Below are 27,274 nucleotides of genomic sequence, written 5' to 3' on the forward strand. Positions count from 1 at the left end.
GCTTAGCCTCAATAGTTAGATGTGCATATCCCAGTAAGAGACCCTGTCTCAAAACCCAGGGCAGTGGTTCCAGAAGAACCACACTCAAGACGGACCTTTGGCCTCCATGTGTACACATGTACTGCTGTTATATGCCCCACCTCCACAAAACCCCTCAGAATCTGAAATAACTCAAATGTTTGGGTTCTTGGCAGCAATATTCAGAATGTTTAACTGCTAGGGAGAGAAAGCAGCTTCTCTAACTAAAATATCTAAGACTTCAACCATTTGCTAGATATGGTGGTACATCCTTGATGCTGCAAGGTCAGGTTTTCAAGTTCATCTCTGATTCCACACTAAGTCTGTGGACAGAGTGGGCTATATGAGACCTTGTCCGAAAAAAAGACAAAACATAATTTATTGTTGTACATGAGCTAACCAGTTATCAAACTGAATTCCATCCTGCTCTTGGCAAGCATCTGTTTCACACCTTTCCTCTGTTCCTATCACCACTTCGGCACCTTACCTCCCAGGGAAGGAAATAAAAGGCCACAAGATCACTGATTTCAATTCTAGTCCCAATGACTCCATACACAGAACTTGTTCTGTATAAAAATAGATGTGCGTGTCCAACACCGTTTCTCCTGAGCTGAGCATCTCCTTCCTGCCAAAGACTGAATGATGGGGCTGCAGCTGCACACCACTGCACCAGCATCACTAATAAATGTAACCCTTCCACAACTGCCTGGCCATCTAGGTACCTCCTAAGAAAGCTTATACTGTGGACAAGTACCTACATCACCTTTTCATTTTCACGTCTTTTTTGGAAAATATCTAAGCGAAAGACCAACACACACACACACACACACACACACACACACACACACACACACAACAATGGATGAAGTATATATTGCTTCAAAGTTTCATAGGTCTTTATGTAGTTCTCAGACTCCTTTAATTCACTCACCCTGCATCACATATAAAACTGTAGTTTATAAATACTTCAATCAGGTGTTTGTAAAATGTGCAGACTTGCCCCAGAACATTTCACACGTAAGTACATACCTCTTAAGATTTCCGTTTTTTAAAATTTGAGCTTTTATTTATATCTTACAGATCAAACACTATTTGAATAAGTAACACCTTCCCGAGATGATCATGATTCTATCACTTCCCTCCCTTCAACTCCTCCCACGTACTCATCAATCCTTGCTCTCTGCTCTCTTTCAAATTTTTGGCCTCCTTTGGAAATTTTTTTAGGGCGATGTAAAAATTACATTTTTTTCTTTTCAAAGCCCTTTGGATTTTGAGATAGGGTTTTTAACTATCCCAGGCTGACTTGAACTGGCTATTTAACTGAGGATTACCTTGAACTTCTGATCAAGTGGTGGGATTATAAACTATGCTACCATGCCTGGTTTACGTGGGGCTGAGGCTCTAATAAACAAAAGGGATGGTTAAATGGAAATACTTCTAAAAAACGTTTTTTCTGTAAATTTATAATAGTAAATTAAGAAAAATTAAGGGCTGCTCCTCCAGAGGATCGAGGTTCAATTCCCAGAACCTACATGGCAGCTCACACTTGTCTGTAACCCAGTTCCAGGGGACCCGGCACCCCCAGACAGACATGCATTCAGGCAAAACACTAATGCACAGAAAATGAAAACAAAGTATAAAAAAAAAAAGAAGCACTCGGGAGGCAGAGCCAGGCGGATCTCTGTGAGTTTGAGGCCAGCCTGGGCTACCAAGTGAGTCCCAGGAAAGGCGCAAAGCTACACAGAGAAACCCTGTCTCAAAAAAAAAAAAAAAAAAAAAAGAAAGAAAAAAATTCAGAATGATAAAATTTCCAATGGAATAATAATAAAAAAGATTAAGAGTGAACATAATTTGCAGAATTTCTGAAACAGACAACTTACTCTTTTATATCACGAAGTTGATCAACATCTTGTGATCTTGTAAAATCAGGATCATGGGCTAGCAAGTGAATCATGTATGGAACCACATACTCAGGCAGCAGTGATAATAATTTCTCTAAAATGAAAAAAGCATAGTTAACAAGAATAGCGTTCATAAATTCCTTCATAGTTTGAGTTGTAACCATTTGCTTCTATTTTCTCTCAGGTATTTACAAACAGAAGGGAATGTGTGTGATCTGATGACATTGCAATATTTTTACTTTGATCCTAAAAGAAATCAAAGCTAAAGGATAGACAAATTACACAGCAGATGACTGGAACAGTCAGGGAAAATAGCATATACTTTAACCTCCGAGCAATGTGTGTAATTAAAGCACACTGCTGATTGCATGAGAAAATAGTGATCTAGAAATCCTTTTTCCTTTCAGACAGGGCTTCTCTATGTAACAGCTATGGCTGTCCTGGAACTGGCTTTATAGACCAGGCTGGCCTCAAAGTCAGAGATCCACCTGTCTCTGCCTCCCCAGTGTTAGGATTAAAGCTATGTGCCACCATGGCCCAGCTACCCAAAACAATGGAAAGGTAAGTATCACTCCAATACAAGCTTTCAGTTTCTATACATACTACAACTATAATGACAACATTCTGTAAGTTAACCCTTTTAGTATAAACTACAGTGGAAATGCAAGTGTCCCTTTCATGTACACTGTCAATTATTGTAGCAGTCTGAATGGATTTGGCCACCATAAACTTATACAGAGTGATACTACTAGGAGGTGTGTCCTTGTTGGGAACAAGGGTAGTCAGGGACAGCAAGAGCAAAATGCATACAGACATTAACAATTGCAGGGTTAAAATACACTTCTTGAGTTGGGTAGATCCTAGAGGCCGAGAAAATGAAACTTGCCCAAGTAATGCCGGCTTTTATTTGACGGCTGCCAGCCACAGTCACAGGGTAGGAGTTTGGAAAACTAAGGCCCCTTGAACTTTTGACCCTTCCATCTAGTCTTCCCAAGGGCAGAGATTGCTAGCACTTGCTCAGGGAGCTGTGGGGCCTTAGTTGTTAATGTCTGTATGCATTTTGCTCTTGCTGTCCATGACTACCCTTATTCTCAACAAGGACATATGGGCTAGATAAGGTAAAGCTCTGAATGTTAAGCCCCCCAATGAATTGTTTTTCTTTCTAAGAGTTGCTGTGGTCATAGTGTCTCTTCACAGCAATAGGAACCCTAACTAGGACAACTATCAAGTACATACCGGTAGCCATAGGGTTCTGTTTAATGTACTCCCTGCGTATGCTGATGTTCTTTAGTAAACACTGGCGTGCATGTGCTCTTCTTTCCTTCACAGGATCTTTGGCACATAATGCAAAGATCGCCATATACTCCAACGGGAGCAGCAACTTCACAAGTGCTTTATGAAGCTTCTGGGCAAATATCTGCCTTACTTGATAGCACTCATCCTGTATCAGCACAAAAACAAAGACACATAAGATGGGTAAACATTTGCTTACACACACACATGTACTTTAAAAACATCTGCAGTTATTAAAAAATTCAAATGGTTGGGTGGCGGTGCACGCCTTGAATCCCAGCACTCAGGAGGCAGAGGCAGGTGGATTGTGAGTATGAGGCCAGCCTGGGCTACAGAGTGAGTTCCAGGACAGACAGGGATACACAGAGTACCATTGTCTCAAAACAAAACAAAACAAAAACTTAAAATGATGATTATATTGGAGCAATGGAAATAATCTGTCTGTATATCCATATATTAAATGGGTCTGTACTCAAAGCAAAGTAAATGTTTTCAACTTTGAAGACAACGATTTGAAACAAGTTTTCCACTTACATTAATAACAAGTGCACAGAGCTGAAACTGTTCTGGGGTAATAATTTCATGGTAACAAGGTTCCTGAGCAAGCTTCATTATGGCACTACCAGCAGCTAATCGCAAGCGAGACATATCAGATTTACTATAAATAAACAAAAAGAAATAAACATTTCCTATAAACATTAATACACATACAATTCTCCAGTTGCTCTTTGAGTGTGAGATTGATAGTAGGTAACTTAACGTGCAAATAAAGGAAGAGACTTTGTGTGTATGGACTCAAGCTAGAGAAAAGGCTCAAGTCAGCTGTGGTTTTACCCTTGCTCTGCCTTCAATCTTTCACTCTACCACTCAAACTCCTCACAATGCTAAGAAACGCCAGTGTCATCCTGATCTGTATCCCTGATGTCAAGAACACATGCATTGTGGAAACGTGGTTTAAACAAATCAAAGAAACAGAAGCCAATTGTTTCAAATCCATTTACTATGTCACATACATTTATACACATAATTAAGACTCTACATTATTTTCTACACATTTTATCAATAGCAGTCAATTATAAAGAATGAGATATTTCAAAGGAAAAGATAGATATTGAGGTATGAACATGACTACACGTATATTTTACATGATTATCATGTTTCATGAATGCTTTAATTATGTTAATGTGTTAGTATTAAGAACATATTTAAAAGGAAAGATGTAAAATGTTTCACGGTTCTACAAGGATGGTACCAACTCAGAGGAGAAAAAGATCAGAATCCATTTTTTTAATTCCCACTAAGCCAAAAATTCTTAAATTTTGGCTTATTCAACCATAAAAATGTTGGGTTTTGTTTTATTTTTGCATATCTCTTTAATTTATAAAAGCATTAAGCATAATGAACTGTCTATATATTACACCTCTACAAGCAGATTATATATTTTGAGAAAATAATGTTATCTTTAAAAAACCACAGTATCTAAACAGTACCTAGTATTTATCAGTGCTTAATCAAGTATTTCAAAGAAATAAGGGACTTGACAAGGTCTTCAAATAAGGAACACAAGGAAATAGAAATTTCATTATACAGAAAAGTGGAAATAAATTAACCCGTTTTTTCTTTTTGCATCTATAGACTTTTCTCGAATCACCGGAAGGCGTCTATTCTCACTTTTTTTGAGCCACCATTAAAAGTCAATTTATTATCCTCCAATCATTCCACTTATTCAACCCCATTCATTACAGGGTAATCTGTCTTTGCTACACTTTTCATAGTGTTAAAAAGAGCAGAAATTCAACAAATAACTGTTTGATTAGTCACCAAAAGTGAATGTTTACTAACTCTGAACTGATTATACTACAAGTTTTTTAGCAGATGCTCACAGTTTTTGGAAATGACAAAAAGACACTAACGTTCTTAAATGTATCCAAGAGAGAATTCCTAAGCTTACAGTGCAACAACAACACTCGGTATCCCTTACCCAACCTCAGGGACAAGGAAACCAGGAAGAAGAAAGCTTACCTGATTCTCTTCTGCTCTGTCAGGTCACCCTCACTAACCAACATCGCTGATAACAACCGAAGAGTTGAGTTGGCAGATTTAGACTGGTTATTTTTCATACCCAACAGCCACCTTACCAGAAGCTTAATTGCCTGTACCTATAAAATATTAACACGCTAAAGAAAGAAAGCAACTTCAAATTCTAAATAAAGGGAAGATTATGTTTAACCAACTGGATTAATGACACTACTTCTCCTTATCAGCAGGTATTTTATTACTCAAGGCAATGGGATAAAAAGAGTACCACTCAGAATTACTATCACTCTCTGTTCAGTCTCCAGATGAACTTCTCCCTCAGCTGACCGTGTTCTTATTTCCAACCGAGAAGGCAACTGGCACACGACTGCACGTGGTGACTAGAGGGCCGGGGGGCGGGTGGAAGAGGGAGGGAAGAGCTAACTGGGAAAGCAATGCACTTGTGGAGAAGTAGTGATTTCTGGTGCACACCTTATTTCCAGCACTCAGGAGTCTGAGGCCAGCCTGGTCTACAGAGTGAGTTCCAGGACAGCCAGGGGCACAGAGAAACCTTGTCTCAAAAAACAAAACAAAATAATTTTATTTGAGTGTCTCCCTAGAAAGCCCTGGCTGCCTAGAACTCACAGAGATCCACCTGCCTGTGCCTCCTGAGGTCTGGGATTAAAGGCGTGTGCCGCCAGTCTAAGTAGTAACTTTAAATATGATCATAATTTGAGAATTATGGATAACAATGATTAATTGGACACTTCAAAGTAGCTAGCAGAGAGGACTATGGACATTCTCAATACAAAGAAATGATATGTGCCAAGTACCCTGATCTAATCAATATGCATTATAATGTAACTCCATAAAAAAGTAAATATCAATTAAAAATTTTCAAAACAAAAATACTGATAAAAACAATTATTTAATTATTTAGAGGCTTTTGTAATATTGAAGTATCAGAAAAATTGTTGAATAAATCAAGTTTGTTTCATCTTAAAACATCCCGACTAAAATGGAGTTTACATAATTATTTGTGATCTTAATTACTTTAAGACTGTTATCAACATACACAAAGTTAGTTAAAGATGCAAGTATTATTTTATGTATTTTACTGGCCATCTGACAAAAGCACACAATTACAATATAGGCTCACATATAACTAAAAGTATAGGGCTATACTCAGTGTTAGAACACGGACCCAGCATAGCACAGGGGTGTACTCAGTGTTGGAACACAGACCCAGCATAGGACAGGGGTGTACTCAGTGTTAGAACACTAACCCAGCATGTGGGGTTAAATTTCCCAGCACAAACATATATCGTAAAATAAAAAATTAAAAAAAAAATTCACAAACAACAATGGCAACTACAATTCTTTAGAGAGGTATTATTTTACAATAAATTTTCAAATAAAGCACCTTGGGAGTGAAGAGAGGGCTGAGAAGTTCTAAGTACTACTTGTTCTTCCAGAAGACCTAAGTTCGTTCCCAGCACCAATAAGGTGACTTACAACCATTTGTAACTGAAGCTTCAGGGGGACACATGCATTTGTGTGCATGTTCACACACACATACCCCCACCCTACACTTATTAACTAAGTAATAAATAAAGCAGCTCATGAGAGAAAGCCCAGGATACCCACAAGCATTCCTTTTTTCAACATAAAGATCATGATGATCTCTCCAAACTTACCTTTGCTAGTACTTCAGGAGAAACTTCCTCATCTGGAGACCATAATTTTCCATTCTTCTCACCTGTTGACTACAGATAATTGAAGAAATTTAGTTTTTTTCGTCTTGAGTAATATCCATGCAAAAATATATAGGTAAAAGAACTTAGAAATGGAGAAAAAAATGGTAATAGTCACTTTCCAACTTCAAAACATACCACAAACTTAGAGCAATCAAGATCATGGTGCATGAATAGATACACAGCAATGGAACAGAAGAGGAAAAACCCCATTAAAAAATACCCTTTGGTGCTAAGAAAACTTGGTACCAACAAAAGAGGAATGAGGCTAAACTGTCATATCATCGACAAACATCACCTAAAGGAAAAGGAAACTAGGCTAAAACTACGAACTCAGTAGACAACACAGGAAGAAATCTTTGTTACCGTGTACTTAGCAAACATTAAAGAAGGATTTAATACCCAGAATGTATGAACAAACCTAGCCAGTACAGTGGTGAATGCCTGTAATCCCAGAATTTTGGAGGAAGGCAGAGCTAAAGGACAGCCTTTTTACAGGGAGAGTTCGAGCCCAAATCAGGCCACATGAGACCCTATCTCTAAACCACTAAAACTTAATACCTTCACAATAACAAAACAACCAAAAGTACTAAAGGACCTGAGTAGACAGCTCTCCAAAAGACACGCAAATGCCAAGTGAACATACAGAAGCAATTCAGTATCATTAAAAAAAGCCAACCACACCCATAATAAAATATTTCATATTTATTCTCTCAAAAGGCAAAACAGCAAGAATGAAAATGTAGAGAAACTGGAACCTTCAGACAAGGTTGTTGAAAAAGAGTAAAAATGGGCAGACACTATGATAACCAGTCTGGCATTATCTAAAAATGTTCAATAGAGAATAACCATGTGACTCAGAAATTTTACTTTTACTTATTAAAAAGATCTGAAAATGTTCTGATTATACATATTAGCATTAATTACAATTGCCAAAAGGTGGAAATAATTCAAAACGGTTCATTAAGAGATAAAGAAAATGGGGGAATATATAAAGGAGTATGTTTCAACAGGAAAGAAAACACATGAAATTTTGATCAATACCACAACAAAATAAATCTTAGAAAAATGCAAAGTAAAACAAGCTATATTATAAAAGGGCAAGTATGGACAGTAAAATATCCAGAATAAATCCATAGAGTCAGCACGTAAAGGTTCTGAGGAGCTATGCTGGGAGGAATTTGAGTATACTGCTTAACAGGTAGAAGAGTGTTTCTATTTGGAAGGATAATAACATATCATGAGTGCCAGTGAGATAGCTCAGGGAGAAAAGACACCTGCTGCCAGATGGTGACAACCTGAGTTCAATCTCCAGGACCCACGTGGTGGAAGGAGAGAGCTGATTTCCATCAGAATACCCTCTGACCTTCGCAAGCACACAAATGCACTGTGATGCACCCCTCAACTAAATAAAAACATGTAATAAAAGCTTTATAAAGGATCGGGCATGGTGGTACTTGCCTTTAATTTAGCACTCAAGAGCAAGAGGCAATCTCTGTGAGATTGATGCCAGGCTGATCTACAAGGTAAGCTCCAGACCAACCAAGCTTATATAGTAAAGCCATGCCTCATTAAAAAAAAAAGAAAAAGAAAAACATAAGTCAGGATGAACATGAGGTTTAATCCCAGCACTTGGACGGCAGAGACAGATGGATTACCACTATGAATTAAGGCCAACTTGGTCTACATACCCAGCTTCAGGCCAGCCAGGGTTACAGAGTGAGACCATTGTCTTGAAAAACCAAAGAATAGAAAACTAGCCCAGGAGATGGACGGAGGACAGTGGAAGTGACTCAGCAACAGGGAGGAAACATGAGCTAAGTCAGACACATGCTACTAGTTATTGTTACTACATATTATCCACTTCTCTCAAGCCAGGTAGGGTAGATGAGATCCTACCATTCTGAACAAAAACACCAACCATTCTTAACATGATGGATCACTGTGCATGATTTGGTGTTAACTTAATCCCTATCCTATCTAACTTCATGAAAAAGTAGTCTAGAGTGCTCAATGTTACACCAAAAAGGAAGATATTATAAGTGTGCCTTGTGCTTGAACCTACCCTAATTCTATGCTGTTGGATGGATCCCTTTAAAAAATACACTGTAGGGGCTGGAGAGACGGTTCAACGGTTAAGAACAATTGTGCTCTTGCAGACAATGTAGCTGCTATTCCCAGCACTCACACAGTGGCTGTATCTATCTCCAGTTATAGAGGATCCCCAGACTTTTCCTGGCCTCTACAGGCACTGCATGTGGTGCACAGACACACAGGCAGGCAAAACACCCAAACACATAAAATAGAAATTAACTGGCTAGGTGGTGATGGTGCAATGCCTTTAATTGCAACATTCAGGAAGTAGAAGCAGTCAAAATCACTGCGAGTTCAAGGCCAGCCTGGTCTGTAGAGTGAGTTCCAGGATATCCAGGGCTACACAAAGAAACCCCGTCTTGAAAACCAAAAAATGAATCTTTAAAAAAAGAAACTAAAAGTGACAAACAGTTATATTAACAGGGTACAGTGTGAAAATTTATACACAGTGAATAAGGGTTAGAACCTAGTAGGGACATCACTCACCTCATATCTAACATGTAAAGCATGTGTCTAGGCTTTACACACACACACAGAAAAAGAAATGTTCCTGTGATAAAAGATACAGACAGCATTAAGCTCATGACCTGTACTTTAATAATTAAATGAGAAACTTACCCTGTCATTCATCAGGAGATCTTTAACAATGAAATTTGCCACTACGGATTTCATTGGGGAAGCAAATTGATCTGGTGCTAACATGGAAATGTGGCCAAGTGAAACTAATGGAGTTATAAGTTGTTCTGGTACATCAGCATTCAGACTCCTACTGAGTGGCTATGAAAATTTAAAAAAAAAAAAAAGTCACCAAATGGTTTTTATAAGCATTAGATGTTCTACAGTACATAAATTTACCGTGTCCAAGTCAATCTGTTTTACTGATATGATCATACTTAATTAAATTTAAGCAATTTGGTTATTTCAGCTACTGAAGTATTAATTGTGGTGGTTCAAATGAGAATGGCCACCAAAGGCTCACGTTTGAATGTTTGGTCCCTAGTTAATGAACTGTATTGGGAAGGGTTAAGAGATGTGGCCTTGTTGGAAGAGGTCAGTTACTCTGGGGGTGGACTTTGATGTTTCCAAAGCCCACATTTCTCTCTCTCTGCCTGCAACCTGCAAATGAGATGTGACCTCTCAGCTCCTTCTCTAAAGCCATGCTTGTCTGCCAGCTGCCATGCTCCCCACCATGATGGTGATAGATCCACCCTCTAAAAATGTAAGCAAGCCCCCATTAAATGATTTCTTTTGAGAGTTGCTTTGGTCATGGTGTCTCATCACAGTAATCAAAGAGTAACTAAGACAATAATAAAATTAAAAAAATAGCTGGGCGGTGGTGGCGCACGCCTTTAATCCCAGCACGCGGGAGGCAGAGCCAGGTGGATCTCTGTGAGTTCGAGGCTAGCCTGGGCTACCAAGTGAGTTCCAGGAAAGGCGCAAAGCTACACAGAGAAACCCTGTCTCGAAAAAACCAAAAAAAAAAAAAAAAAAAAAAAAAAAAAAAAAAAAAAATTAAAAAAATATATAGAAAAAAGATAAAGGGGAAAAAGAAAGCCCAAATAAAAAAAGTAGAAATCCGGATATCTGTCCTTTACCAAATCTGCATTATTTTCCATTTCTATGCATCTAATTTGTTATGTTCGTGGATTTTTTTTCTATGCTGAGAAGACATTTTAAATAACTTTGAATAATGAAAAGTAAAATTCATGGAGTCATATCATTTTCAATTTTCAACAATAGGAATGCCTTTTAAGAAGCAGTCCACCAACAGATCACATACAGACTGACAAGAGATTAGTATTCAGGTATGATTGTAGGTACTTACCAAGCAGTTCAACCATCTATCAACACTCTGTGAGTAGAAGCTAGATCGGACATGACTACACCTAAGTAGAGTACTTTCAAATATAAAACATCCTCCAATATGAAATATGTGAACCTAGACTAACAGCTGAAAATACGGTGCTGAGTAGACAAGTGCTCTGAGGAGTTACATTTTAATGTAATAATACATGTAAACAGGCGTAAAAACCTAGACTCTAGTTTTACCAAATCTATAGAGACTGACACAAAGCAATGGAATCATATTCTATGTACTATGTATACCTCAAAAATCTGCGCAAGCTGGACTTCCTTATTTGAGAAGATGGCATGGATACAGTGCACAGCTTGTTTTGCTTGGTGTGGAGTTCCCCGCTTTGCTTTCTGATGTAAAATGGGAATTAAGGTTCTGCAAAAAATAATACAGCTGTATTTCTCTGAAGCATGCAAATCCCCAGGTTTCTTCTTATTCATCATTTCCCCTACTTAATCAGATCTGTGCTGGTAGAGAAGGCTTTCTTAGAAATTATTTGATTGATAAGACATACAATCATTCAAAGGCTATTTTAAGCAATAAATTTTCATTTTAAAGCTAATTTATGAATATAGAAAAATAACACACTAGTTACCCTTAATTAATAACCTACAACCTGCCCCAGGCACATTCACATTTACCTTCTAAGTGGACATTCCTAATTTTCCAGTTCCCTTTTATAATTCCCTTCAGTTATTTCAAAGCAGTCATGGAAAAAAGTAGTAAAAGGCCAAGTTTTATTAAAACAGCTGAAATGATACCCATGAGAGTGAGCACACAAGATGCAGTTACATACAGTTTGGTAAAATGAAATTAAAGGGTTCTAATAATCATCCAGTACATGTATGTGTAGCTACCATTCGAGGTGTTTTTAACATGGATTAATTCAACTAATGAACATTAACATTCCAAAAGAACTACTAATATAGCCCTAGCAAGGATAAGAAAGCTAAAACATAAAGATGTATTAAAACTGCCAAAGGAAACACAGAGAGGAAAAGGTGAATCTGAATTAAAATGTGAAACTGGATTTTAAAGGTAAAAATTTATTTAAAAGAAAAAAAAAATCAATTCATTTAACCAGTATAGTAACATAAAAGATTAAACTAAAAGTCTTCCCACAGGTCAATATGAAAACAAGTATCATAATAAAAAGCAACAAATGCTGACTATATGGCAAAACATGTATATGAAGGAAATACATTCATATGAACCTACAAATAGTCATGTATATGAAGTAGGCACGTATTCTTGAAACACTAGTAACAACTTTCTTCCTTTTATTTTCCTAGCCTCACAGATACACTTCACCTCCAAATTCTGGGGACAACTCACAGACTTATGCATACTATGGAAACACTACCATAGAGGCACAGACCCAGCCTTAGTTTCAGCTTTCATGATAAATATATAAATACTTTTATAATCAGAGGAAATCTGTATAGCAACAAAACTCTACAGCAAATATCTGTTATACCTTCAATACAATTAGACAAAAAGTTGATGTCATCAAATGCAAAGGCCTACTTATAATAGTGAAGAGTCTAATAGCAATATTCAAGACCACAGCCATACCTCTCAACCAAAAACCAAAGCCTGGAACCTGCTAGTCAGTATATATCTGACATGTTCATGAGCATCTCAAGCCCATCTCCATGGAGATCTGCACTACGGGATAGGAGCTCCATGTCTAAATAGCCTTGCTAGCCCGAGCACCATTTGGTCTTTTGTTCACAAGCTCACCACTATTAATACTGGTGAACAACTAAAGAAAATATACTTGAATGTATTTTATTCTCAAGATTATAGTCACCGTTATCAAAGACCAAGCAACTATTTATGATGAACACTATTTAGCTGCCCTATTTTTCTTTGTTGGGACTGGAAGTTTATACAGCTACTGAATTTATAGCCAATTTGAAAGAAAATACAAATACATAGACTAGAAAGATACATTAATTATAAATATAATACGATATTTAATTCTGTGATAACTTTTGATTACTAAAATTCTCAAGTCATGTCCTTCTAAACAAACGCCTGTAGTTTGTTGCTTTACATGTATCCTAACTGAGATAGGATGGGGCAGGGAGGAGACAGAGAGACTAAGGGAGACAGATAGTTAGCATGAAAGTGAAGGTTTCTTTCTGCTCCTATCTTCGCCCATGAAAGACAAATCAAGATTCTGTTGATCTAATACACATGAGCTTTTGTGTTTACCAGGTTAAAAAATATACTCACGATCGTATCTGGGGAAGGTCTGTTTCTATTTTGTGGCCCGTGTTTCTAAAAATCTGTATTGCAGCTTCTGCTACCTTGTCATCCTCCATCCGTAGGCACTGTAACAAGGACTCATATGTCTCTGCAGAGTGGAACGAGGTAGGATGTGTGAAAGACAGAACCTGGAGGAATAGATACACCTTTAAGAGGACAGACAACAGTTCTAATCTATTAAAAAAGGAGAATTTGCTAAACAAATAAAATGTAAATTTCTGGTGTACATATACTAGCCACAACACATGGAATATGGATTACTTATTTTAGCCACTTTTACAGTTACTTTTACTCATGAGACATTGAAGGAAATAATGCATGGTACCTTAAAGTCACTTCCCCTAGATAGCTAATATGCCACCTTTGACCAATCACTTCATCTCTTGGTTCATACTACTACGTAGAATAAAAAATGTTTTCTTTAAAAAAACAAGAAAGAAAAATGCGTATGAGAGATGGCTCAGCAGTTAAGAGTACATTCAGGAACACATCTGAGTTTGAGGCAGGACTTCTTATTGCCTTGGAGCTGCTAACTAAGCTAGACTGGCTTGCCAGTGAGCCTCTCGGATCCTCCTGCTTCTCTTTCTCAGTGTTGGGATTACAAGCATGCTACCAAGTGAGGCATTTTTACTTGGGTAGTAGGAATCAAAACTCAGGTGCTGATGTTTGCAAAGAAAGTTCTTAACCGACTAGAAAGGTTCCTTTCTTTCTTTTTAAAAAACTTATTTCTATTTTATGTGCACTGGTGTTTTGCCTGTATGCGTGTCTGTCAGGTCCCCTGGAATTGGAATTATAGACAGTTACGACCTGCCATGTGGATGCTGGGAATTGAACCTGGGTCCTCTGCAAGAGCAGCCTGTGCTCTTAACCACTGAGCCATTTCTCTAGCCCAAAGGCTCATTTCTTACAGAGTGATCTTCCAATAGTAATAAATACTCTCAGTTTAATAAGTATATTTAGGTATGGGAATTTTTATTTGATATCAAAGATCCAGGTTTATTTACTGATGTTTACAACAACAACAACAAAAAAAAATACAGCTTTGGCTGTCAAAATGATAATCTGTATAGGAATATATCAAGGGAAATCCTCACAGAAAGTTCGTATTATCATAACTATCAACAATGAAGACATTACTGCGAATTTTTAATTACAAACATATAATTATTAGCTTGTCTGGATATGAGCCCCACCCAGTCTCTATCGTTAAGGAACTTATACCAGCTTATACAATCAATGGCTACAACCTCTTATCTTTATAATGTGAGAATGATTAGGGTAGCCTCTATTGGATAAAATAGGCAAGTAGAGGTAGAAAATTGAGCAGTCCATTTTTGTGTTCTTGAAAATTAAACATTACATACACCATAAAGTACAGAAATGGGCTCAGTGAGGTTTTGTTTTTTTTATTTATAGAATACTGGAGAATTCCATTTTTAAAATGGACAAAAAGCAGATTAAAACTCTGTGCCTCTGGGCTGGGCATAGATGAGCAGGGCGCTGGGTCTGAGCGCTGGCTCCTCCAGTGCTCTCTCTGGGACTCGGTTGCCTCGTCAGTTTGTCTTGCTGGGATTTCCGTGTATTTTTGCCTCATCCTCTCTGTACTAGATTCAGTGAGAGCTCCATCCAGTGTTGTGGTTGGATAAAGACAACACTGCCCTATTCACATGTGACACTATAACTTGGAACCAATCATTTCTTTCACTAGTACTGAAAACGATTCTTACTTGCAGTCATGGTAAAAAAAAAAAAAAAAATCCTGAGTCACACCTGGCTCTTCTTTATACGTAATTGAATAGTTTCCATTTATTAAGACAATGAACAGCATGCAGGGCAGCGGTGGTGGTGCACAACTTTAATTCTAGGACTCAGGAGGCAGAGGCAGGTGGATCTCTGTGAGTTCAAAACCAGCCTGATCTACAGAGTGAGTTCCAGGACAACCCCCCTCCCCACAAAAAAAGATCATGAATAGCTTTAAAATGTCCTGGTCATACAGATGATGTCATATAACAACAATTGCCAACTGTCAGTCAACTGCCTCAGATACAGTTTCTTTGAAAGACAAGGCTGGATTATTCAACATACATGGTAACAAGTACAGCAGGAATGCAAAGGCGATCAGAAATACATTTCCTTCAAAAAGATTTATTATATAAATTGGGCTTTTGCCTGCATATATGTCTGCATGAGGGTGCCAGATCCTTTCGAACTGGAGTTATAGACAGTTGTGAACAGCCATGTAGGTGGTGGGAATTGAACCTGGGTCCCTTGGATGACTGACCAAATGCTTTCCCATCTTAACCACTGAGTCATCCTCCAGCCCCCAGAAATAGATCTTTTTTTAAAAGATGCTACTGTACACTGTAAAATAATTATATGATGATGCAAAAATTATTTTTATAAGGTCTGACTTCTAGCCAAGCATGGTAGCAGACATCTGTAATCATAGTACCCGGCAGGCTGAGAAGCAGAAGGACAGAGAAGAGTTCCATGTCAGTCTGGGTTATAGAACAAAACTCTGTTTGTTTGTTTGTTTTTTTAAATCCAAAAAAAGATGTAATCTCTACCAGAAAATTTTAATCTTTTGAATAATCTAAAGTAAAATAAGCCTGCTCTTGCACACCCTAAAGGAAATGCCATTATGAATTTTTAGAAATAAATGGAGACAATATTGTTTTAAAAATACCTTAAGAAGTTCAAGTCCTGAGCGAATGGCTGAATCTGGACTTACACCCTCCTCTTCATCATCTGCTGTCCCTTCTATTGATTTATTCATCAATTTTACTAGTGCACTATTAAAAGAAGGAAATGTAAGTTAGTAAGCCTGCTGACACTAGTAACTGGATCTCAACTGAAATATGGTCAGCACAGAGAATCTACACAGTCAATGGTCAAAGAAGTTTCTGGGGCATGAGGTAAGTGCTGACCACTCACTTGACAGGTGAGCTTACTTTATGATACCCTCCCCAGAAATTAATGGAACAACAACAATTTGACTAAAAAAATAAGCCAGCAAAATGATATACTGAACTATTAATGTTAGCTATTTCTTTTTTTGAGCTGAGGATCGACCCCAGGGTCTTGTGCTTGCTAGGCAAGCGATCTATCACTGAGCTAAATCCCCAACCCAATATTAGCTATTTCAATATTCATTTCTACATATAAAGACTGTAAATAACTTAAAAACAGTTTAAAAAAAAAGCTTGACAAGTGGACAAATGGCCACTCCAGACAAAATTCAGACATCAGGCAAGAGGGCTTAGTGGGTCAAAGGGCTCACTGTCAAGCTTGATGCTGAGTTTGATTCCTGGAACCCACACAAGGGAAGGCAAGGATTGCGGAAAGTTGTTCACTGGTCTCCAAAAATGTGCTACATGTGCATGTAATTTATAGATGAATAAACGTAATTTAAAGATCCAGCAGTGAACATATTCAGGGAAGGTGGTATTAACTGCACAATCAAATTGATCTATGGAATCAGTAATTCCATTTTAACAAATTATTAACAAAGATGCAATTAATCAGAAACATGCTGTATTCATAAACAGATACAATTAGATACCATGTAACTGTAAGAAACTAGTTATCTTTTCAATATATTTATTACCACAAAACAGTATTACCTGGTCACTAAAATCACACTATCTAATAGAACCAACCTTTTGTTTTTGAAACAAGACCCCACATGTATCCCAGGCTGACTTCTCTTGGTCCTTCTGGACTCAAGTCTCCTGAGTGGTAGGACTGCACAAGACTAGAATTACAGGTGTCTAGTAACTGACTAAACTGGTAGCATTTAAAATAAAAACAAATATGAGACCAGGAATGCAGTTCTTAGGTAGAAAGACTTCCCACCTTGTCAAGCTCTGGGTTTGATCCTCTATGCCACACAAAACTGATGTGGTGGTGCTAGCCTGCAATTCCTGTGTGAGGGAAGCTCAAGGGGGAGGCCTGCCACAGCCCATGGTCAGCATGGGCTACACAATGAACACCAAGTCACCTCAGATTACACAGCAAGATGCCATCTCAAAAACAGGTAGAGACAGGCGAGGGACAGAGTGAGAAAAGTTATTTTCCTTTGATGCCATAACTGCTTCAATAAAATTATTATGAGTTGTTTTTAGCAGATAGGGTCTTTGCATATTGCCCAGACCTGCCTTTAACTCAGTCTTAGTGATCCTCCCATCTCACTCTGAGTAGCTGGGATGAATGAATGTACACCACTTGCGGAAATCAAAGAATTGTTGTTGTTGCTGAGACAGGGTCTCACATAGCCCAGGGTGGCCTAAAATTCGATGTGTAGCAGAAGATAGTCTCAGCTCTACATGATAAGAGCTGGAATTACAGGCTTATGTTCCATTTCTGGGTCTAGTAATAAAGGATTTTTTAATACCATGTATGAACCTGAACTGCGTGGTAGACAACTGCAAATATTAGCACTGGGAATAGAAATGCAAGTTCAGAGAGCCAGCAGGGGCTACACACAAAGTAAAACTATGAGGGTGTGGAGAGATGGCTCATTGAGAAAGATCACACACTTCTAGACCAAGGTTCAGTTCCCAGAACTTATGTCAGGGGTCTCCAGACCAGCTGTAATTTTAGTTCAAGGGATCTGACACCCTTTTCTGGCCACTAAGGGCACTACTCACCTGCACAAACCCAACACAGGTACACAATTAAAATAAAATATAAAAATCTTTAAATATTCAAAAGTCTTCAATTGGAAACATCCGAAGTTTCTCCTCCAAACGGGTTCACTTGCCACACACTCCTTTCCTCCTTTTCCTGAAGGTACCTGCACTGGTCTCACATCCCAGCTACCTCCTAAAGCAGTGTGCAACTGTGGGAAGTACTTGTCCCTTTGATTTCCTCAAATATCAGTGCCGCTGAGCGGGCCGCACTTCTGCCGTCTCCTCTGCTCGGCTCCTACCATTCTGTGTAGCACAGGATGCAGCTGCTGCTGGGGAACAAGACCTGAGTCTTTGTGAATCAAGAGAGTCCTAGATTCACCTTTGGAATCCCAGAGAAACTGCACTGGCCATGGTATTTTCCCTTGCTTAAGCTGTCGAAGAAGTTTTAGGACGGATTTGACTCCTGTGAGCCCTCCGCCCTTTAGTCTCTCCTCTCTCTTTAAAGATTGAGGTGTGTGTGTGTGTGTGTAGTGCCTACAGAGGCCAGAAGATGGACTTTGATGTTCCACAAGTAGTTATAGGCGGTTATCAGCTGCCTGTAATGGGTGCAAGGAGCTGAACATGGGTTTCCTGCAAGAACAGTATATGCTCAAAGCTTCTAGTGGTAGTGCTCATCTTTAATTCCCAGTACCCAGGTGACAAATACAGGTGAATCTCGGTAAAGTTGAGGCCAGCCAGTGCCATGTAGAGATCCTATCTCATTAAAAAAAAAAGAAAAAAGAAAATACAGAAAAATAACAGTATGTGTTTTTAACGGCAGAACAGAAGCATCTTTCCAGCACCCTTGCACTTTACACATATTTATCATATATCTGTGTGTATGCACACACACAACATGGCACATGTGAGGAAAGAGTCAGTTCTCTTCTACCATATGGATTCTGGAGATCCAATTTCAATTATTAGGGTTGGTGGCAAGCACTTTTACATGCTCAGTCAACACATTAACCTAACCTTTATGGCTTACATAAAAATCATTCCTAATTTTCTACTTTTAACTAATCCTCCTACAAAAATTGTTTTCAAAATTTGAGGACATCATTATTTCATCATGATTCAGTTCTTTCTCCTCACCTGTTCCCACTTTAATTTACTTTCATTCCTGGGTTTCAATCATTATTACAATGACTATTCTAGTTAACTTTTTTTTTCTTTCCAAGACAGGGTTTCTCTGTGTAGTTTTTCGCCTTTCCTGAAATTCGCTTTGTAGACCAGGCTGGCCTCGAACTCAAAGAGATCTGCCTGCCTCTGCCTCCCGAATGCTGGGATTAAAGGCGTGCGCCATCACCGTCCTGCTTGTAGTTAACATTTTTAAGTAATTTCATTATGGATAATTTTCTGCTACTCTCAATCTTTTCTTTTTCTTCCTTTTTATTTGCATTCTCTGACAGGGTTTATATAACCCTGGATAGCCTGGAATTTATCATGAAGACTAGGCTAGACCCCAAATCACAGAGATCTATCTACCTGCCTCTGCTCCCTAGTGCTGGGATTAAAGGAGTATAACTATATCTGAACCAATACTTTTTTTTTTTTTTAACAACTCTACATTATAAATGATTCGCAGTGGGTGGCCTGAGCCTATTATTGCAATATGCAGGAGGCAGAGGCAGGAGGCTAACAAATTCAAGACCAGGCTGGTCTATATAGCAAGTTCCAAGTTCTAGGCCAGACATGGACATATATTAAGATCCTGCCTCAAGAGCCCAAAACAGCTGGGTGTTGATGTCATATACCTAGATAATCCCAGCACTCGGGAGGCATAGGCAGGCAGATCTCTTAAATTTGAGGCCAGACTTGTCTACAGATTGAGTTCCAGGACAGCTATATGCATTTCTTTCTCTCTCCTCGTCTTCCCTCCACCCCCATGACCTACTACTCAGTTAAGTGCTGGCCTATCTAAATGTTTAATTTCTTTCCCCTTTTTTCTTTGCTATTTTCCCCCTAAAACAACTATCAATATTAGCCACCATATAATACATGAGACATGTTAAGTGTATTAAACTGATTTAGGTATTATTAATATGAATGATATTTACATCCATAAAAACCTCTGCATAACTTAAGTAGTAATTAGCATTGCTATAATTTTATAGATCTAGAAACTGAAGCTCAGAGCACCTAAGCAACCCACAGACTCAAGGCCAGTGACCTGGATTATATTCCCAGTAGTCCTTCCTCGGCTAATCCCTATAATTTCTACTTCTTTTTACCTCTCATCAGATGGACAGCTTACTTTTGGAGTCTTCTACAACAACAAACCCACTCACACAATTTGAGTTATGTAACTTATTCTTCATTAGGTACACAATGTACTTTAAACACAGCTTTTACTTTTTAAAAGCAAACCTATTACGTCAAAACAATGAGCCTTTTATTTATAATATAATATTCTGTGAACATCTGGCTAAATATAAGGAATATGGCCTTTTCTTTTTGGAGATAGGTTCTCTACATGTATTCCTGGTTGCCCAGATCTAATTATATAGATCTGTTTGGTCACAAACTAATAGAGGTCTATTTGCCTCTGCTTTTTAAGTGTTGAGATTAAAGGCCACAATTCCCAGCTATGAGGCACTTTTTCTCATAAAAATTAATAACACTGGCATTCTTACAAAATTACTCTGCTAACAATCTTAACTAAGATGTTCTTCTGAGAACAAACAACTGATGCTACTGAAATGAGTTTTCAGAAGACTGAACACTGGGACTCAAATAATAGTAATCTGCTGACATAACAAACCCCTGTGAAACTTCCTGATGCCACTGCACATCCCCTTTCAAAGTCAACATGCACAGTCAAGAGATCCTATTCGTACTACATTGTATCTTTAATCTAACCCATTAAAACATGATGCTACAGAGCTGGGGAGAACTGATTACTAAGGACATGGTGCGTGCGTGCGTACACACACACACTCAGAGCTGTACACAAGGCAGGGTAGGATACTTACTGACAAATATATCTGCATTTTTAAAAATAATTATGGACAAAAGTTTTGTGATCTAAACTTTTGTTTCTTTTAATTTATAAAGAAGAAATAGATTAGATTAACTATTGTTAACTTAATAATAGTAAAAATTATGTTCTGGGCTGAACTGCTCCATAAACTCATAGATTTTAGCCACCAGTCCCAGAGTGTGACTAGACTGGAGATGTGGCATTAAAGACTAGTTATGTAAGTGAAGTCATATGATGAAGCTAACCTAGGCTGACTGCTATCTTTAAAAGATAAGGAGAGTAGGACACTGATTTCTCTTGGGTACACAGAGAAAATACCATTTGAAAACAGCGAGAAGCTGGTAGCTGTCTTGAAGAAAAGGAGGACAACTTTAGAAAACGGCACAGCCATACCTAAACGATGAGATGGAACACAAAAGTCATAGAGCCAGCAGTGACGAGCTACATGATGGCCGCCGTACCACCTTTGGTTTTCATCTCCACCTGTTGCACACTTGGGAGACTTAATATTTGTACAATTTGGGGGTAGTGGATAGATGGAAATTATCATATGAATCATTTATGCCTTCTCCTAGGAGTATTGTTTGTAAGCTTCCCCCAGGAAGTCCTGAACATACTACCCCTCCCACTTTTAGGGAGACACCCATATCTACTTGAAGGTCTTCCTCACGCCCTGGAGGTTATGTCACACACAAAGAAGCAGAGGTCTCTTTTAGAGGCTGTGAGACATTCTGGAAACATTTGTCCCTGTACATATGCAGGAACAAAATAGTCAAAACAAAGTAAACTCAAAAAGGTCAACAAGATTTAGTGAGCTAAAAGAGTTGGCCACAGTCCAGATTACAAGTTTCTTCCCACTATATACTGAGGCAATTACATGGCATACACAGCAACAAAGTTAAGATTAGCTGCAGCCGGGCAGTGGTGGCGCACACCTTTAATCCCAGCGCTTGGATCTCTGTGAGTTCGAAGCCAGCCTGGTCTACAGAGTAAGATCCAGGACAGGTACCAAAACTACACAGAGAAACCCTGTCTCGAAAAAACCAGTTAGATTAGCTGAAGTTACCTCAGTACTACAGAGACTTATATTGATGAGCAAAGAATGAAATGGAAAGATGATAGAAGAATGTGGTGTCAGGATCTCCCTTTCTTAGCTCATGTGAAGTCACTGTGATGTCTTATGGACAAACAACAACAGAATGCCAGGATTAATAGAAAAATTATATTAATAGAAAATTAAATTAATAGAAAAATACATATGGAAAAATTCTATATAGATATAAACACTGTATTGTGCCAGAATTTGAATAACTGCAGCAGCTTTGGCCTGAAGATTTTTCTTGGGTATTCTGACAGGGTTTTTTGTTTTGTTTTATTTTGTTTGTTTTTTCAAGACAGGGTCTCTCTGTGTAGCTTTGGAGCCTGTCCTGGATCTCACTCTGTAGACCAGGCTGGACTGGAACTCACAAAGATTCGCCTGGCTCTGCCTCCCGAGTGCTGCCATTAAAGGAGTGCATCACTACCGCCTGGCCAGGGTTTTAAAATATATTTGAGACAGGGTTTCTCTGTGTAATCTTGGTTATCTTGGAACTCCCTCTGTAGAGCAGGCTGGCCTCAAACTCACAGAGATCCACCTGCCTCTGTCTCCTGAGTGCTGGGATTAAAGGTGTGCACCACCACCACCACCCTGCTGGCCTGGAGATTTTGTTTTGGCCTAATGTCCTTGTAGCCACAAAAGCTAGAGGCATGAGAAAAGGCTGTCATAAGCCTCTAGATCCTTAAAAATTGGATTATAGGATTAATGAGTAAAATTAACTGTTTACTATTGATGCTAAAACTTGGGAAATAATAATTGGAAAATAATTACTCTGTACTGTCATAGTTTATTAATGAAGACTAAAAGAAGAGCACAAGGAAGTTAAATACATGTCCAAAAACTAAAATGATATAATCTATTTTGGAACATCACAAATGTATACCTGCTTACTAATTTCTGTATGAATAAAGAAGTACTCTGGCTGCTAGTCAGTCAGGCTGCAAGATTCTCCTGACCACCATGGCCTGGCTCACCTCCTTACATCCTCTGCTGGGACCTAGCCCACTCCAGGGATGGCTCCCAGTAAGAAAAAAGTCAAAGTTGCTGACATCTTGATCTTGAGACTGTTTCCAGAACCATGTCAAAATGAATTCTATTGAACACCCTGCCAGCCAGTGCTATTGTTATGATAACCCTTGAGAATGAGCAGAACATGGCTTTTAATACAACCCTAGCAGTGACTCACAGAGATGGAGTAACCAGTACTTTCTTGAGTACCATGACGAGGTCTCCAGATATTTCCGGAGATATTTGGATTAGGAACCAATGAGTGCTACTAAGTATGTAAACATGGAAAACAATGATCACTACAAGACAGAATCATTCATAGAAATTCAGAATAGTAAATCATTAGAAATAAAATGTGAGGTTTTAAAAAAAAAACAAACACATCCTCATTTTCAAAATGCCATTATATTCTCATCCATCAATTCCACAGTGATAAAACAAGACGTAACAGAGTATAACATGACCACCAAAATTCTTGAGAAAGTTTGGCTTTTAGTAAGTAATCATATAGAAATAAAATTTTCTTTTTGTTGTGTGTGTGTATTCTAGGATTTTTAAAATTAGCACATACAGAACAGATCTAAGCGCAAGAACTCATAAAAAGTAAAAGGCAATAAATAATGCTAAGATGGCCATCCTTCTTTGTACTTGAATGGTGGGTACACTTCTATCATTAAAGGGACCGATCTCTGTGGGTCCAGCACTCACAACCAAGCACTCTGGATGAGCATCTATTTATTTGGCATACAATTTCTGGCTTACCTTATGGCTTCTGAATCAATGTGCACAGGAGCAATTCTTTCCAACAGAAACTTGACCATTTCTAGAAAAGGGTTGGTTGGCTGCTTAGGATTTGCAAGTTTCCGGGCTATTTCCCTCTATAAAAGAAAAAAAGGTTTACTGTAAGTTTAATCACTTTATAGTTTTTCACAATAAGAATGACTATAGGTAGACAAGCATTGAAAAATTCCAAAGCATGAAGAAATGAAAACAATTTCTTTGGGAATGGGAGGGGGTGGGAGGGGGGAGAACAAGGGAATCTGTGGCTGATATGTAGAACTAAATTATATTGTAAAATAAAATAAAATTAAAAAATTTTTTGTTTTACATCCTGACTAAAATGTACATACTGAGCAATCACTAGACAGTGAAAAACAAGAAAAGATGAATTAGTTTTGAAGGATTTTTGATTTTGGCTTATTCTCCCACTACAAAATTCCTATTTACTGTAATAACATAAATGCTCTATTGAAAAAAAATTCACATTTACACTTATGCATAAATGGTTTTATTATTTCATAATTTAATAGAATATTGGGTTTTCATTCAGTTAACTTCTTTTAATGCTTAATATCACGTGTATATGTATGTGTGTGAGTGAGGGTTTGTGCACCTGAGTGGAGTGTCCGCAGAGGTCAAAGGACAGTATCAGAGCTACTTCTCTCAAGAACTAGAGTTACAGGAAGTTGTGGGCTGCTCTATGTGAGTTCTAGAAACTGAACTTTAATCCTCTGCAAGAGCAGTAGGAGCTCATAAATGCTATCAATCCAGCACTAATTTCTTTTTCTTTCTCTCTCTTTCTTTCCCCTCTCTCTCTCTCTCTCTCTCTCTCTCTCTCTCTCGATCTCTCTCTCTCTCTCTCTCTCTCTCTCTCTCTCTCAGAGGAAAGTGCAGCAAGGTGACTCAGAGGATAAAGGTTCTTGCTGCCAAGCCTGACGACCTGAGTTTGATCCCCAGGATCCACATGGTGGAAGGAGAAAACTGACTCCTTGACTTACTCGTCCTCTTGCCCCCACAAAAAAAAAATAAAATAAAAATAATTAATAAAAATTCTGCAAAGAGAGGATTATGTAGCAGACATACAATGGCAAATACATAAATGTGGGCTACTATGGACCCTCCAGAAGCACCAAGCACAGGAACTCCAGTGCAGCCTAGGCCAGGGAAACCTGGTCTAAAAAGCAAACCACACAAAAAGGGGGAAGAGTGGCTATATTCAAAAGTGGGTGAACGGCAATATTTTTCAATTCTGGAAAAACACAAGAAAAGAGAGAAATAGAAACATGTAGTCTTTCAAAATTTTAACAAAGTGTAAACAGAATTATTTTACACTATTCTGAATTCATGAATATAAGTAACTGTTGCTATTTAAGATGGCAGTATTATATCAACTATCTCTGACAAAGAAAGGAATCTTATGTTCTCTAGGCCTTCCAGGTGATTTAACTGTGTTAACACACATCAACCAGGTGCAAACTCAAGATTTCAAACCACAAGTCACAGAGAATGTCATCTCCTATTTTTAAATTTAAATGTTCATTTATTGATTATCACTGGTGTGTGTGTTTATGTGGTGCATGCATTCTGTAGCCTGCATGTAGAGAACCAAGGAAACCTTTCGGCCGCAGCTCTTCCCATTCACTCTAGGTTGTAGAACTGAACTGAGATGGGAGCTTGCCACTGAGGAACAGCACTGGACCTAGTTATCTTCTATTTTTACAAAGAAGTTTTCATTTCCCCAAACTAGAAATGTAATTCTATTGTTAAAACAATGATTTATTTTTTACAGATCCTTTAAGACTCAACTCAGGAGTCACTTATTCTAGAATAAGTCATTCTCTGACCTGTTTCTACCCCTACCTGGGGTGAGTGCTGCTCTTCCGTATATAATTCTATTCCAACACTTATGGTGCTGTGTTCATTATCAAAGCAGTGACCTATTTCTGTCACTTAATCTACAAGTTGGGTAAGAAGAGATCATATATAATACAATTACTAAAATTAGCAATAAATTAAACCAGTGTAAACTTGATCAAGGGAAAAATAAATTTAGTAAGAGACTAGCCTCCAATTCTCAATCCTGTCTTGGCCTCCCAAGTGCTAGGGTCATAAGCTTATTTTTTGTTGTGTAAGACACAGCTAATGCGGGCCTCCAATAACTCTCCCCCCTTGTCTCTACAGTGTTACACAGTACAATGCTCACCCCTGACCCCTGCAGCTTACAGGATCTTGTGTTTTGATTTTACATATAAGAACAGGGGTGATTTAAATAATATATACAAGTTACACAGTGCTTGCTAATAGGAAGGTGAGAAAAGCAAGAACCATTAGCAGGCTCTTAAAATTGCATTTACCTCCTTAGTGTGTGTGTGTGGGGGGGGGGCATATGCCATGGAGGGCTTGTGGAAGTCAGAGGCTAATTTGAGGGATTCTACTGTCTGACCATCGAGCTTCACAGGAAGTACCTTTATCCACCAAGCTATCTGACTGGCTCTGTCGTACTCATTTACTGAAAACGAACAAACAAACAAAGAGGATCTCATTCTGGATTGCACTGATCATGATCTCATGGTGATTTTCTTGCCCGTGCCTCCTGAAGGCTGGGATTCAGACAAACAGATCATGCCTACCTATTGAGCTATTTTTCACAAATGCAGTCTTGATCTCCATCTTCCTGATTCATAAAGCAGGAAACACTGACTGCATGCATTGCCTGCTCAGAGCATTCAAGGACATTTTAATTACAGACATCTGGTGTCTAAGATTTACATGTACTTATTTATTTATCTACTGTGTGGGCTTGAGTGCCCTTGTGTAGGCATACGTGGTGTGTGTGCATGAATGAACACTTATGTTGATTTCAAAGGACAACCATGAAACTCAGTTTTCTTGGCCAACATGTGGGTTTCAGGGATTGAACTCAGATTCTCAGGTTTAGGGGTAAGAACTTTTATCTGCTGAGCCATGAAGTCAGCCCATAGATGTCCATTTTTGAAACCTATTAAATATTTTTGGTGTAATAATCAAGGGATTCATACTACTCCCTGTTATTAAACTCAAGTTATATTCCTATTTTTTTTTTTTTCAAATCAAAAGTTTCCCTTGATTCCAGGTCCATTTTGTGTATGTGGCATTTTGTTTGTTTTGTATTGTGTGTGTGTGTGTGTGATGTGCATGTGTAGGGACAGTGAGTAGGACAGTAAGCCCTCCAGGATCTGTTTTTTCCTCTGTAGTGTTGACAGGACCATGTTTCACATGGGGTCTGGCCATCTGAACTCAGGTGATTTGTACAGTAGTAACAAAGCCACCTCATGATCATGAGCTCCTGCACTGCTCTCGCAAAGAATGACACTATCATGCATTTATGAGACAGAGGGTCAGTCACTATAACCTGCTATGAAGCATGAAAAATGTTCAACATTTCATTGTCCTTAGAGGCAAAACTTTAAACCACAAGCTCTCATGGGTATTTAAATCATTTCACTGTATCACTCCAATTGTATCAGCAGATCCTCTGCAATATACAATACTA

General features: G+C 38.4%; 1 protein-coding gene across 1 annotated transcript in view; it reads right to left on the minus strand.

Moving 5' to 3' along the window:
- The window catches only part of Pds5a (PDS5 cohesin associated factor A), a 115,323-nt gene that overhangs the window by 24,596 nt on the left and 63,453 nt on the right, over nucleotides 1-27,274 (minus strand). Inside the window, exons 17-26 of the mRNA XM_028882242.2 lie at nucleotides 23,725-23,840; nucleotides 15,892-15,997; nucleotides 13,173-13,333; nucleotides 11,183-11,306; nucleotides 9,695-9,853; nucleotides 6,926-6,994; nucleotides 5,235-5,371; nucleotides 3,747-3,870; nucleotides 3,156-3,360; nucleotides 1,899-2,013 (exon numbers count right to left, since the gene is read on the minus strand). Of these exons, the coding sequence (XP_028738075.1) occupies nucleotides 1,899-2,013; nucleotides 3,156-3,360; nucleotides 3,747-3,870; nucleotides 5,235-5,371; nucleotides 6,926-6,994; nucleotides 9,695-9,853; nucleotides 11,183-11,306; nucleotides 13,173-13,333; nucleotides 15,892-15,997; nucleotides 23,725-23,840 (1,316 nt within the window). The remainder of the gene's footprint in view (nucleotides 1-1,898; nucleotides 2,014-3,155; nucleotides 3,361-3,746; nucleotides 3,871-5,234; nucleotides 5,372-6,925; nucleotides 6,995-9,694; nucleotides 9,854-11,182; nucleotides 11,307-13,172; nucleotides 13,334-15,891; nucleotides 15,998-23,724; nucleotides 23,841-27,274) is intronic.

This window comes from Peromyscus leucopus, chromosome 10 (assembly GCF_004664715.2).
Source record: "Peromyscus leucopus breed LL Stock chromosome 10, UCI_PerLeu_2.1, whole genome shotgun sequence".
Classification (NCBI taxonomy): Eukaryota; Metazoa; Chordata; class Mammalia; order Rodentia; family Cricetidae; genus Peromyscus; species Peromyscus leucopus.